This window comes from Pan paniscus, chromosome 20 (assembly GCF_029289425.2).
Source record: "Pan paniscus chromosome 20, NHGRI_mPanPan1-v2.0_pri, whole genome shotgun sequence".
NCBI classification, from domain to species: Eukaryota; Metazoa; Chordata; class Mammalia; order Primates; family Hominidae; genus Pan; species Pan paniscus.
The window spans coordinates 61,420,359-61,434,078 of record NC_073269.2 but is presented as its reverse complement, the minus strand read 5'-3'; the positions used below and the strand labels follow the sequence as shown (position 1 = coordinate 61,434,078).

General features: G+C 54.7%; 1 protein-coding gene and 1 long non-coding RNA gene across 3 annotated transcripts in view; one reads left to right on the top strand and one right to left on the bottom strand.

The window, feature by feature from the left end:
• Window positions 1-12,363, bottom strand: part of BRSK1 (BR serine/threonine kinase 1) — a 28,454-nt gene extending 16,091 nt beyond the window's left edge. Inside the window, exons 1-7 of one of the 2 annotated variants that reach the window (XM_034946835.4) lie at window positions 11,780-12,363; window positions 8,817-8,911; window positions 8,618-8,703; window positions 6,303-6,443; window positions 2,289-2,405; window positions 2,175-2,208; window positions 2,025-2,093 (exon numbers count right to left, since the gene is read on the bottom strand). In XM_034946835.4, the coding sequence (XP_034802726.1) occupies window positions 2,025-2,093; window positions 2,175-2,208; window positions 2,289-2,405; window positions 6,303-6,443; window positions 8,618-8,703; window positions 8,817-8,911; window positions 11,780-11,915 (678 nt within the window). In that variant the 5' untranslated portion in view covers window positions 11,916-12,363. Of the gene's footprint in view, window positions 1-2,024; window positions 2,094-2,174; window positions 2,209-2,288; window positions 2,406-6,302; window positions 6,444-8,613; window positions 8,704-8,816; window positions 8,912-11,779 lie in introns of those variants that run through there. The other variant, XM_034946836.3, reaches the window with a different exon arrangement.
• Window positions 8,638-11,769, top strand: LOC117977117 (uncharacterized). Its single transcript, XR_004668088.2, has 3 exons — window positions 8,638-8,739; window positions 9,435-9,529; window positions 10,520-11,769. It is a non-coding gene; the product is annotated as an uncharacterized LOC117977117 (long non-coding RNA).
• Window positions 12,364-13,720: the final 1,357 nt, after the last annotated feature.

Genomic DNA, 13,720 nt, shown 5'->3' with positions numbered 1-13,720 from the left:
ACAACTGCTGATTTATTCTCACTACAGGTGTTCACTGGGGACTTACATGTGTCAACTTTAGGTTTGCAAAGGCAAGCCAGCAAAATGAAATAAAACACACAAAGACAAATGCCCCAGACATCGGCCCTGACCTCAGGGAGTTGATGATACAGAAAGGAAGGGAGATGCCACTCAACGAATTAGGCAACAAAATGCATAGCGACAACTCTGATCGTTACCAGGAAGAAGGGAGCCTACCACAGGGGGGTCTGACCTTACAGGAGTCGGGGGGAAGAGCGGGGGCAGGGGAAGCTTCCTGGAAATGTGACAACTGAGCAGAGAGCTTGAAGAAGTCTAGATATGAACTAGGTGAGCAACAAGGCTAATGGATAGCAGAGTGTCCCAGGCAGAAAGGCCCTGTGGTAGGAGCAGGGCTGATAGCCTACGATCTGGCTATATATATATATTTTTAGATAGGGTCTCACTCTGTCGCCCAGGCTGGAGTGCAGTGACGCGATCTCAACTCATTGCAAACTCCACCTCCTGGGTTCAAGCGATTCTCCTGCCTCAGCCTCCTGAGTAGCTGGGACTACAGGCAGGCGCCACCAAGCCCAGCTAGTTTTTGTATTTCTAGTAGAGATGGGGTTTCACCATGTTGGCCAGGCTGGTCTCAAACTTCTGGCCCCAGGTGATCTGCCTCCGCTCGGCCTCCTGAAGTGCTGGGATTACAGGTGTGAGCCTCCGTGCCCGGCCTGGTTATACTTGTTATTACAGTATCGCAATGCCATAGAATCAGCTGGTAAACAGTCATTGTATCAAGCCCTCCAGGTGCTCCTGGATGACTTGTTTCTTTCTGGGGTTCTTCCTGGAGACTATCCCATAGTTCTTTTATCTTTTTAACCCACAGTTCTGTGAATGAAAAGGTTAGCTCCGCACAGAGTGGGGGAACTCCAGGATCTTGGTCTGTTGGTTAATGTAGTATCTTTCCCATTACCAGTGAAATATTTGAGAGATGGGCTGGGTTCGGTGGCCTCACGCATGTAATCGCAACACTTTGGGAGACTGAGGTGGGCAGATCACTTGAGCCCAGGAGTTTGAGACCGACCAGGGAAACAAGGCGAAACCCTGTCTCTGTGAAAAATACAAAAATTAGCTGGGCGTGTTGGCAAGCGCCTATAATCCCAGCTGCTCGGGAGGCTGAGGTGAGAGGACTGCTTGAGCCTGGGAGATTGAGACTGCAGTGAGCTGTGATGGCGCCACTGCACTCCAGCCTGGGCGACAGAGAGAGATCCTGTCTCAAAAAATAAATAAATAAATAAAAATAAAATAAATTCAGCTGCCGGGCACGGTGGCTCATACTTGTAATCCCAGCATTCCGGGAGGCCGAGGAGGGTGGATCACTTGAGGCCAGGAGTTCGAAACCAACCTGGCCAACATGGTGAAACCCTGTCTCTACTAAAGATACAAAAATTAGCCAAGCGTGGTGGCAGGTACCTGTAGTCCCAGCTAATCGGGAAGCTGAGGCAGGAGAATAGCTTGAACCCGGGAGGCGTAGGTTGCAGTGAGCCAAGACTGCACCACTGCACTCCAGCCTGGGCAACAGAGCAAGACTCTGTCTCAAAATACATAAATAAATAGGCCGGGTTCAGTGGCTCACACCTGGAATCCCAGCACTTTGGGAGGCAGAGGCGGGTGGATCACCTGAGGTCAGGAGTTGGAGACCAGCCTGGCCAATATGGCGAAACCCTGTCTCTACTAAAAATTCAAAAATTATCTGGAAGTGGTGGTGGGCGCCTGCAATCCCAGCTACTTGGGAGGCTGAGGCAGGAGAATTGCTTGAAGCTGCGAGGCAGAGGTTGCAGTGAGCTGAGATCACGCCACTGCACTCCAGCCTAGGTGACAGGGCAAGACTCTGTCTCTAAATAAATAAATAAATAAAATTCATAAATAAATTCAGGAGATGACCTGAGGATGGAAGGTACTGTCCTATGCTCCCACCAGGTGGGATTGATCTAGAAATGACAGGAGAGGTGAGGGCGCCTTACCACGAGCAGGGCGAAGAGGATGACTCCACAGCTCCACATGTCTGCCCGGCGGCCATCATATTTTTCCCCCTGGAAGGGAAGGCCAGTTGTGACTTCATCGCTCCTCACTGCTGCCTCCACCCCTTTCCCCTCTATCCGCCCCTCACTCACCTTAATCACCTCTGGACACGCATAATGGGGAGACCTGAGGGAGAGAGCTGATGTGAGCCTCCAGCCAGCTTCTAAACCCCTGCCCAGGGTCTCGGGAGCCCAGTCCCTACTCACCCGCAGCTGGTCTCCAGGAGGCTGTCCCCCACCTGCAGGGACGCCATGCCGAAGTCTGCAATGCGGATGTTGTTTTTCTCATCCAAAAGCAGGTTCTCGGGCTTTAGGTCTCTGTGGCTGAGACAGCCAGGTGGGACTCAGGCCTCTTCCTTCCTCCCAGGAGGCCCAGGCCCCACTGACTGGCTCTCACAGTGGAACACTTCTGCATACTTTTTGGATTTTTAGGAGATGAGAGACCATTTATTATCATTCATTAATTTTGGTCTTTTTAAAAATTTTTAATTTTTTATTTTATGTATGTATGTATTTATTATTATTATTATTATTTTTGAGATGGAATCTCGTTCTGTCTCCCAGGCTGGATTGCAGTGGCATGATCTCGGCTCACTGCAACCTCTGTCTCCTGGGTCCAAGTGATTCTCCTGCCTCAGCCTCCTGAGTAGCTGGGACTACAGGCCGCACCACCACGCCCGGCTAATTTTTGTATTTTTAGTAGAGATGGGGTTTCATTATGCTGGCCAGGCTGGTCTTGAGCTCCTGACCTCGTGATCCGCCCGCCTTGGCCTCTCAAAGTGCTGGGATTACAGGTGTGAACCACAGCGCCCAGCCTTATTTATTTATTTGTTTATTTATTTATTTATTTATTTATTGAGATGGAGTCTCATTCTATCACCCAGGCTGAAGTGCAGTGGCATGATCTCGGCTCACTGCAACCTCCGCATCCTGGGTTCAAGTGATTCTCCTGTTTCAGCCTCCTGAGTAGCTGGGATTGCAGGCATGTGCCACCACACCCAGCTAATTTTTGTATTCTTATTTTTTTTGAGACGAAGTCTCGCTCTGTTGCCTAGGCTGGAGTGCAATGGCGTGATCTCGGCTCACCACAACCTCCTGGGTTCAAGAAGTGCTGGGATTACAGGCATGAGCCACCACGCCCAGCTAATTTTTGTATTTTCAGTAGAGACAGGGTTTCACCATGTTGGCCAGGCTGGTCTCGAACTCTTCACGTCAGGTAATCCACCTGCCTCGGCCTCCCAAAATGCTGGGATTACAGGCGTGAGCCACCGCGCCCGGCCTGGAAACTTTTTATAATAGACAATCACAAACGTGCCCAAAACTGGAGAGAAAGTAAGAGGAAGCCTCACTTACCCATCGCCCAGCTTCATCCATGATCAGCTGAGGGCCAATCTGATCTCATCTCTGTCCCTTACATACTCCTCCCCAACCCAAATTAGTTTGTAGGACATCCCAGATGTCATATTAGTTTATCTGTAAGTATTTGAATATGTACAAAGTGAGCTATTTTGAGGTAAAGCTGATATGCAGCTGGTTCTTAAAATCCTTGGTTCCTGTCTTGGGACCTTCCCACCGCTGAACCAAACTCCTCAAGGTTTAAGGGTTGGTGTCTCGGGAGAGAGGGAGTGTAGGATTCTGCAGTTTCCATTTGGCCTGGCCATTAACTGGGTCATACTTGTTAAATACGTTGAATATCTCCCCCTAGAGGCCAGGGTTTCAATATCAGGGTTTTGACAATCTTGTCAACGGGAAGGTGTGGAAAATTTAAACAGGGCCGGGCATGGTGGCTCACGCCTGTCATCCCAGTACTTCAGGAGGCCGAGGTGGGTGGATCACCTGAGGTCAGGAGTTCGAGACCAGCCTGGCCAACATGGTGAAACCCCATCTCTACTAAAAATACAAAAAATTAGCCGGGCATGGTGGCGGGTGCCTGTAGTCCCGGGTACTCGGAAGGTTGAGACAGGAGAATCGCTCGAACCTGGGAGGTGGAGGTTGCAGTGAGCTGAGATCGTGCCATTGCACTCCAGCCTGGGTGACAGCGAGACTCCGTCTCAAAAAATAAAAAAAGACAAAAACCGAAAATTTAAGTAGGTGGCCTTTTTATCAACAAGCTTTACCCCAAGTCTGAGTCCCTCTACCGTGATCCCCACCCCATCTCCAAAACACATCTTAGTGAGAGAGATGCGCAAATGAAGGAGGCTAAAAGATGAAGGCATTCATTTTGTACCTTAACAGTTATAAAAACGTTGCACATTTAATATCTGATTTGGAGGCTAAAGTCAATTCAATGGAAAAAATAATAACTTTTCTTTTTTTTGAGACAGGGTCTCACTCTGTTGCCTCACTGCAGCCTCAACCTCCTGGGCTCAAGCAATCTTCCTACCACAGCTTCCCAAGTAGCTGGGACCACAGGCACACGCCACCACATCCAGCTAATTATTTTTATTTTTTGGAGAGATGGGGGGATCTCACTTTGTTGCCCAGGCTGGTCTCGAACTCCTGAGCTCAGGTGATCTGCCCGCCTTGGCCTCCCAAAGTGCTGGGATTACAGGCATGTGCTACCATGCCCAGCCAAAAAAAAAATCTTTAAAAGTGGACACATAGGCCAGGTGCAGTGGCTCATGCCTTGAGCCCAGGAGTTTGAGACAAGCCTGGGCAACATAGCAAGACCCTGTCTCAATAACTAAACTAAACTAAAAATAAATGAATAAATAAATAACCCTTACTCAACCCTTACTTCACACCATATACAAAAATTAACTTGAAATGGATGCCAGACCTAAATGCAAGAGCTAAAACCATACAACTTCTAGAAGATATACAAGAAGACCTTAGTGACCTTGAGTTGGGCAAAAGTTTCTTAAATAGGACAGAAAAAGGATGAGGTGTAGGCCGGGCGCGGTGGCTCATGCCTGTAATCCCAGCACGTTGGGAGGCCGAGGCGGACGGATTACGAGGTCAGGAGATTGAGACCATCCTGGCTAACATGGTGAAACCCCGTCTCTACTAAAAATACAAAAAATTAGCCGGGCGTGGTGGCGGGCGCCTGTAGTCCCAGCTACTTGGGAGGCTGAGGCAGGAGAATGGCGTGAACCCGGGAGGCGGAGCTTGCAGTGAGCCGAGATCGCGCCACTGCACTCCAGCCTGGGTGACAGAGCAAGACTCTGTCTCAAAAAAAAAAAAAAAAAAAAGAAAAAGAAAAAGCATGAGGTGTAAAATAAAAAAATCAACAAACTGGAATTTATCAAAATGAAAAATCTTTTGCTTTTCACAAGACTGTTATAAAAATGTAAAAACATGGCACAGACTTGGAGAAAATAATTTAAAAATGTATACTGATGAAAGACTTGCGTCTAGAATAAACAATTCTTTTTTTCTTTGTTAAATTTTCCCCCTCGTTCTTGCTGTCATCATACAGAATAATTTTTAGGAATAATTTTGTTCCTAGAGTAATCTCTTGTTCCTAGAATAAAAAATTGTTACAAATCAATAATAAAAAGACTAAATCAAATTTTAAAAAATAACTGAATTAAAGATGGGCAAAGAGGCCAGGAGTAGTGGCTCACGCCTGTAATCCTAGCACTTTGGGAGGCCTAGGCGGGCAGATCACCTGAGGTCAAGAGTTCGAGACCAGCCTGGCCAACATGGTGAAACCCCGACTTCACTAAAAAAATACAAAATTAGCCAGGAGTAGTGGTGTGCACCTGTAATCCCAGCTACTCCGGAGGCTGAGGCAGGAGAATCAATTGAACCTGGGAGGCAGAGGTTGTAGTGAGCCAAGATCACACCATTGCACTCCTGCTGGGCAACAAGAGCAAAACTCCATCTCAAAAACAAAACAAAACAATACAAAAAGGGCCATGTATCGTATGATTCCATTTATATAAAACGTCTAGAATAGGTAAATCCATACAGACAGAACATAGGTTGCCGGGGGCTGGGGGCAGGAGGGGAATGGGGAGTGACTGCTTACTTAATGGGTACAGGGTGAGAAAATGTTCTAAAATTCCACAGTGGCAGATGTATACCACTGCAAATATATCAAAAACCACTGAATTACACACTCTAAAAGGAGGAATTTTCTGGTGTATGAGTTATGTCTCAATGGGATAAAGGTTTGGGGGCCGACCACATGGCTTTTGCTCAGCCCTCCACATGCCCCCAAGGGCTGGTCTGCTGGGCAGCCCTCAGCCCCTCCTCCCCCTCAAGCTGCCCACTCACCAGATGGAGTAGCTGTGGCAGAAGTCCAGCGCAGACACAATCTGGCGGAAGAACTTTCGGGCCTCCTTGGGCGTCAGTCTCCCCTTCTTTACCAGGTAGTCGAATAGCTCACCCCCCGAGACGTGCTCCAGAACCAGGTACCTAAAGGATATAGAGGGGGCAGAGGGCTGGAAGGGGCATGTGGAGGACCAAAGGGCCTGGTCTCCCACTTCCACTGGCTCCTGGTGGCAGAGAACTCCAATTCCCATGATCCTTGGGAGAAAGAGACTCCAATTCCCATGGGTCCCTGGGAGGAAGAGACTCCAGTTCCCATCAATTCCTGGGAGGAAGAGACTCCAGTTCCCATCACTCCCTGGGAGGAAGTGACTCCAGTTTCCACCAGCCTCTAGGAAACCAAACTCAAGTCCCATTAGCCCTGGGCAGTAGAGCCTCCCATGTCAGCTTCAGAGGGGAACCAACACTTTGACTCATAATGGTTTCAGGAGATAAGGCGACTCTATTAGCACCTGAAGGTCAAAGATCCCAATTCTTATAGGACCCTGGGAAGTGAAGATACCCCTACTCCTATTAGCCCCTAGAAAGCCAAGCCTCTAATTCCCTCTGGGGTGAGGAAACTCAAATTTGAATTCATTTTCGAGTATTAACGATTGCAAGGTTGCACCAGTCCAAGCCAGCTTCTGTGAGGCAATAGACGACAACTCCCATCAGTGCCTAGAAGTTAAAAACCCCCACTTCTGGCCGGACGCGGTGGCTTATGCCTGTAATCCCAGCACTTTGGGAGGCCGAAGTGGGTGGATCACTTGAGATCAGGAGTTCGAGACCAGCCTGACCAACATGGTGAAACCCCGTCTCTACTAAAAATACAAAATTAGCTGGGCGTGGTGGTGCCTGCCTGTAATCCCAGCCACTCGGGAGGCTGACGCAGGAGAATCACTTGAACCCAAGAGGTGGAGGTTGTGGTGAGCCGAGATCGAGCCATTGCACTCCAGCCTGGGCAACAAGAGCAAAACTCTGTCTCAAAAAAACAAAACAAAAAAAAACCCCCAAAACCCACTTCCCATAAGCCTCTGGGACACGGGGTTCCAGTTTCCATCAACCATTTTTTTTTGTTGTTGTTGTTTGGAGTTTTTTTTTTTTTTTTTGAGACAGAGTCTTGCTCTGTCGCCCATGCTGGAATGCAGTGGCACGATCTTGGCTCACTGCAGCCTCTGCCTCCCAGGTTCAAGCAATTCTCCCACCTCAGCCTCCCAAGTAGGTAGGACTACAGGTGTACCACCACACTCAGCTAATTTTTGTATTTTTTGTAGAGACGGGGTTTTGCCATGTTGCTCAGGCTGGTCTCGAACTCTTCAAGAAATCCGCCCATCTTGGCCTCCCAAAGTGTTGAGATTACAGGCATGAGCCACCGCGCCTGGCCCCAAAAGCTCAATTTCTATGAGCTCTTAGATGGCTGGGATTCCTGCCCGAAGCATAAACTCCCATGGCCCTGCCTCCCTACGCCAAGAGTGGAGTGGGAGCGACCATGCACCGGTCCGGACAATAGCCCCTCCCTACCACCACACCTGGGAAAGCCTGAGAGCAGGTCCCATGAGCGCCGGGCAGACAGCTTCCTGTGTGGTGAAACCTGCGCCAGCATCGACGGACCTGATGTCAGTTCATCCGGGGGACTGGGTGCCGGGGGGGAGCACGAGGGCTGTCCCCTCTCCGGCTTCCCAGCCCAGCTGTCCTTTGGGTCACCAGAGTTTGGACAAAGAGGCCCATTCTCTGGAGTCTGGACAGCTGGACCCCCACCCCCATCCTTCCTGGTGGGTAATTGACTTTGAGATAGTGACTCAGACCTCCTAAGGCGGCCCATTGTTGGGGTGTCCAGCCACGGCACCCGAAGTTATGCCGGGGGAGGAGGGGGGCTCTCCAGTGCTCCAGAGTTGGGGTTTGGGAAGATCCTTTGGGCTTTGCTAGGCCCCTTGCCTTACAAACAGGAGGCATCTGCCCGTAGCAGATTGGGTCTGGTTGAGGGCACCCTGCTTGTCTAGCAGAGCGCATTCCATGCAGTGCCACAGGGCGAGGAGCTGGAGCTGGGGACACGGTAGGAGGATGGTTGCCCTTGGCCTCAGGCCCAACACAGCGTGACAACAGTGGGGTTCCCTGTGTGTCAGGGGCTTCCCTGTGCAACAGGCAAGGAACTGGGCCTTCAGCGGTCCAGCCTGGAGAGCTGCAGGTCCCCCAGGCCCCCTAGGCCCTGTTTCTGGAGGAGTCCCACCCTGGTAACCTGGAGAGGGAGGATGGGTTAGGGCTGGGTGTCTATAAATACCTACAAATATTTCTTGTTCTCGTAGACGTCGTGGAGCTTGAGGACATGTGGGTGTTCGATGAGCTTCAGGATGGCGATCTCCCGCTCCACCTGAGGGTCAAGAGGGGTGGGGACACGGGAAAAGAGGTCAGCACGGCCCCGTCCCTGCCCTCAGCCCCGGAGGCCCCCCCAACCCGCAGGCACACTGCAGCAGGCGCACACACCTTCATCAGCACCGACTCCGACAGCTTCTCCCGGTTCACGATCTTGATGGCGACCTTCTGACCCGTGATGCAGTGGACTCCGAGTTTAACCAGCCCTGGGGGAGCAGGGTGAAAATGTGGGGTGTTCCGCCGGGTCCCCTTCGTCCCCAGCGCCTATGTCCCCCCTTGGCCACCCTGTTTGCTCCTTCCTCCTGGGCTGGCTGTTTAACAATGGCCTGAACACATCAGACCTGAACTCCTGGGGCTGACAGCCCACACTCCCACAAAACCACCCTTCCCCTCCCTCCTGCCAGTCCGTTCCTCCTGACTGTCCATCCAGCCAGGTGCCCCTCTCCTCTGCCAGCCAACCCCTGGCCCTCACCCTCTCCGTCCTGGGGAGCCCGCCTGCCACACATTCTTTCCTCACCGTGTCTCCCCGAGTCTGTCTCCTCCAAGCCCCCGCACCCCCACTTTCTCTGTCTCTCTCCATCACTTCCTTGTATTCTCTGCTTTTCAGTCTTTTGGAGACCCTATGACTCCCAACGAATATAGTCTCACATTTGCCCCTCCCCAGACCACCCTCCACCTCCTCCTGAATCCCCTCCCAGTGAATATAGTCTCACATTTGCCCCTCCCCAGATCACCCTCCACCTTCTCCTGAACCGCCAGCTTCAACTGCCTTCCTGGGTCTTCTCTTCATGGCAGCCCTAACAGACAGCACACAGACACCAAGGGTATGTCCGGTCTCCTAGCCCACACCTCTCCTCAGGACCCTCGACTCCAGGACCTGAGCCCCCAAAGCCACAGACCTAGCCCTGACTAGCCCCTAAAGCTGCAGGCCCAGGCGTCCAGACCCCCAGCCCCTCCTCCCTCAGACCCAGGAGTCTAGGCCCCCATTCCATCCTCCCTCAGACCCAGGAGTCCAGACCCCAGCCCCTCCTCCCTCAGACCCAGGAATCCAGCCCCCCCAGCCCCTTCCTCCCTCAGACCCAGCACTCCAGACCCCCAGTCCCTCCTCCCTCAGACCCAGCACTCCAGGCCCCCAGCCCCTCCTCCCTCAGACCCAGCACTCCAGACCCCCAGCCCCTCCTCCCTCAGACCCAGCACTCCAGGCCCCCAGCCCCTCCTCCTTCAGACCCAGGAGTCCAGGCCCAGCTCCTGCTCCCTCAGACCCAGCACTCCAGACCCCTAGCCCCTCCTCCCTTAGACTCAGCACTCCAGACCCCCAGTTCCTCCTCCCTCAGACCCAGCACTCCAGGTCCCCAGCCCCTCCTCCTTCAGACCCAGCACTCCAGGCCCCCAGCCCCTCCTCCCTCAGACCCAGGAGTCCAGGCCCATCCCCTCCTCCTTCAGACCCAGCACTCCAGACCCCTAGCCCCTCCTCCCTTAGACTCAGCACTCCAGACCCCCAGTTCCTCCTCCCTCAGACCCAGCACTCCAGGTCCCCAGCCCCTCCTCCTTCAGACCCAGCACTCCAGGCCCCCAGCCCCTCCTCCCTCAGACCCAGCACTCCAGACCTCCAGCCTCCTCCTCCCTCAGACCCAGCACTCCAGGCCCCCAGCCCCTCTTCCTTCAGACCCAGCACTCCAGGCCCAGCCCCTCCTCCCTCAGACCCAGTCCAGGTCTGACCCCTTCTTCTCCTGTAACTCAGGAATTCAGGTCAGCAACACCTTCACACTCTTACCACTCAGGATCTGGGGCTTTGACCCTCTCCTTTTCCCTAGGGTCTCAGCTCCCAGTTACGGCCCAGTCGGTCCCCACTCCTGCCAGCTCTGGCCCTGAGCTTCATAGAGACTCTGGGCGTTCAGCTCCCATGTCACGTCCACCCACCATCCATCCGGCAGGAAGGAGGCCGCGGCCGGTGGCCAGCGTTCAGCAACAGCAGAGGATGAACGCCTTTTCCACAGCCGCTCCAGGAGACGCGCCTGCTGCAGCCCACCTTCCCACCCTCCATCCTGTTTCCCACTCTGAGCCAGCATGCCAGAGAAGGGGAGAATGTCCTAGGCCCCACGGCCCCTGTCACCCCAACCTGCTGCCTGGAGAGCTGGAGGCCAGAGGACAGTGGGGAGGGAAGAGGTTTCCCAGGATGGATGCACTGCACCCCAGTCTGCAGCTGTACTGCAGCAAGAACCTCAGGTCCCAGCCCGGCCCCACTCCGCAGGCCGCCTCCATCCCCTCCCTGGCCCTGGAGCCCCTCCAGCCTCTGCCCCTATGGGGACTGGAGCACTGGGGCCCCAAACTCCCTGTCCCAACACTCAAGGTTCCGACCGCCCTCCTCCCTCAGACTCAGGAGTCCAGGCCCCCAGCCCCTCCTCCTTCAGACCCAGGAGTTCAGCACCCCTGCCCCTCCTCCCTCAGACCCAGGAGTCTAGACCCCAGACCCTCTTCCTTCATACTCCGGAGTCCAGGCCCCCAGGCCCTCCTCCCTCAGACCTGAAAGTCCAGGACCGCAGTCCCTCCTCCCTCAAACCCAAAAGTCCAGGACCCTAGTCCCCTCCTCCCTCAGACCCAGAAGTCCAGACCCCCAGCCCCTCCTCCCTCAGACCCTGGAGTCCAGGCCCCCAAGCCCTTCTCCTTCAGACCCAGGAGTGCAGGCCACCAGCCCCTCCTCCCTCAGACTCCGGAGTCCAAGCACAGCCCCTCCTCCCTGAAACCCAGGAGTCCAGACCCCCAGGCCCTCCTCCCTCAGACCCAGGAGTCCAGGCCCCCAGGCCCTCCTCCCTCAGACCTAGGAGTCCAGTGCCCAGCCCCGCCTCCCTCAGACCCAGGAGTCCAGGCCCCCAGCCCCTCTCCTCCAGGACCTGAGTCTGCACCCCCCACCCCCTCCATCCAGGGACCCAGGAGTCTGAATCCCAAGTCCCTTCTCTATGAGGGGCCCAGGGGTCTGGGCAGCCAGCCCCTGCCATTTGAATACCCTGAGTCCCGCCTCTGCCGCCACCTCCACCCTGCCCCCCGCCCCAGGTGTCCCCTTCTGCTAGGCTCACCTGTCTGTCCTTTGCCCAGCGTCTTCTCCAGCCGATAGGGGCCCACATATTGGGCGTGCTGGGGTGGGTGGGGGTGGGGGTGGGGGAGGTGGTAGGCGGGAGAGCCCCCACCTCCCTCCTTGGCCCCGGACGACATGGTGCCCTTGGTCCCGGCCCGACCGGTCCCCCGGCCGCCCCCCCTGCGGCCGGTCGCCCCGTCTCTCCGGTGGGGGCCGGCGACCGCTCCGTCCCGGCCCCCCCGGCTGCCCCCCACCTCTCCGGGGGTCCCCAGGGGGCTGGGCTGGCCCCCCCCAGTCGGCGGGCCGCGGAGCTTGGGGAGGGGGGGCTGGCCCGGGGGGGTCAGGCCCCGGGAGTCAGCATGGCCCAGGGGGGCTGCGGGGCCCCCCCTCCCCAGCCCGTTTCTGGCCGGCCCCCCGCTTCCTGCGCCTCCCCCCGCCGGGGGGGTCTGAGGTGCGGGCCGGCGGATGCTGCAGGCCGAGGTCCCCCCCGCCCCCCCACGCGCCCTCTCTCCTCCGCCTCCTCCTCCTCTCCGCCTCCCCCCGCCACCTCGTCCTTTCTCTCCGGCACGCTGACATCACCATCCGGGGACTCCGGGCCCTTCCCCAAAGTTAACCCTTTCGGAGGGGGGAGGGGGAGCGAGGGGGGGGCAGGGGGCGGGCCTCCAGCTGGAGGGATGGAGAGGAGGTGGGAGGATGCAGGAGAGAGGATGGAGGGAAGGATGGAGAGAGAGAGAGAGAGGACCCAACAGATGGGGCAGAGATGGAGATACACAAAGAGAGATGCTGGCTGACACAGAGACGGGAGACAGGCAGAGACGCAAGAGGGATGGAGACCACCAGAGACAGGCTGAGGCAGAGAGGGAGGAAGGGCAGAGATGGACAGGGACAGAAGAGAAGGAAGGAATGGCAAGCCGGGAAAACAGACAGGGAGAGGGAGAGAAAGCTGCTGGAAGCCGACAGAGGGATGGAGAGAGTCAGAGATTCAGAGAGACAGAGAGAGGAAGACCAACCAGAGAGGTGGGGGAGAGGGGGCGCAGATGGAGCTGTAGAGAGGGCCAGGGGGTACACACAGGTGGAGGGACACGTGCTGGGGAGAGGTGGGGACATATGGAGGGAGACAGAGACAGAGAGGGGAAAGAATTCTTGGAGTTGCTGACCCAAAATTCATGTCTGTTTCCCCAGCCCCCTAAGGCCACCCATTCAGGGTAAGGGTAAGTCTGTGTCCCCACCAATGTCAAGGCCCCATATCTACCCACAGCCCAGAGTGATTTAGGATTCTCTTTACTTTACAGAGAAGCTTCCAGAACCCCCTCAGTTTCCCTGTGTTATGTTTTTAGACCCCCATATATTCTCTGTGCTCGTCATAGGGTCCTTTATATCTTCATGTGGACCCCAGTACAGCCCATACATCCCCACTGTAGCAGGTCCACAAGCATGTGCTCTGCCTGTGAGTAACCCGCCTGCCCCCATTAGCTTTCCGCATAAACCGTAGATCCCTCTATGTCATGTACCCGCAAGTGTTAGACACCCATTTAATTCTCAAGTCCCCTGTAAAGCACACCCAGGGCTGGGCAAGGTGGCTCATGCCTGTAATCCCAATACTTTGGGAGACGGAGGTGGGAAGATCAGCCTGGGCAACACAGTGAGACCCCATCCCTACAAAAATTTTTTTTAAAAATTAGCCGGGCATGGTGGCATGTGCCTGTAGTCCCAGCTACTTGGGAGGCTGAGGCTTGAGTCAGTGAGTTCGAGGCTGCAGTGAGCTACGTTTGCACCACTGCACTCCAGCCTGAGCAACAGAGTGAGGCCCTGTCTCTAACAAAAATAAAATAAAATAAAGTGCACACAGGAGCCTATTGGCTCCTGTGAGATTTCCCAGTCCCCCATTCAACACCTTGAGTCCACACATCTTTAATGAGTGCCAAATCTCAGCCAGGCACTG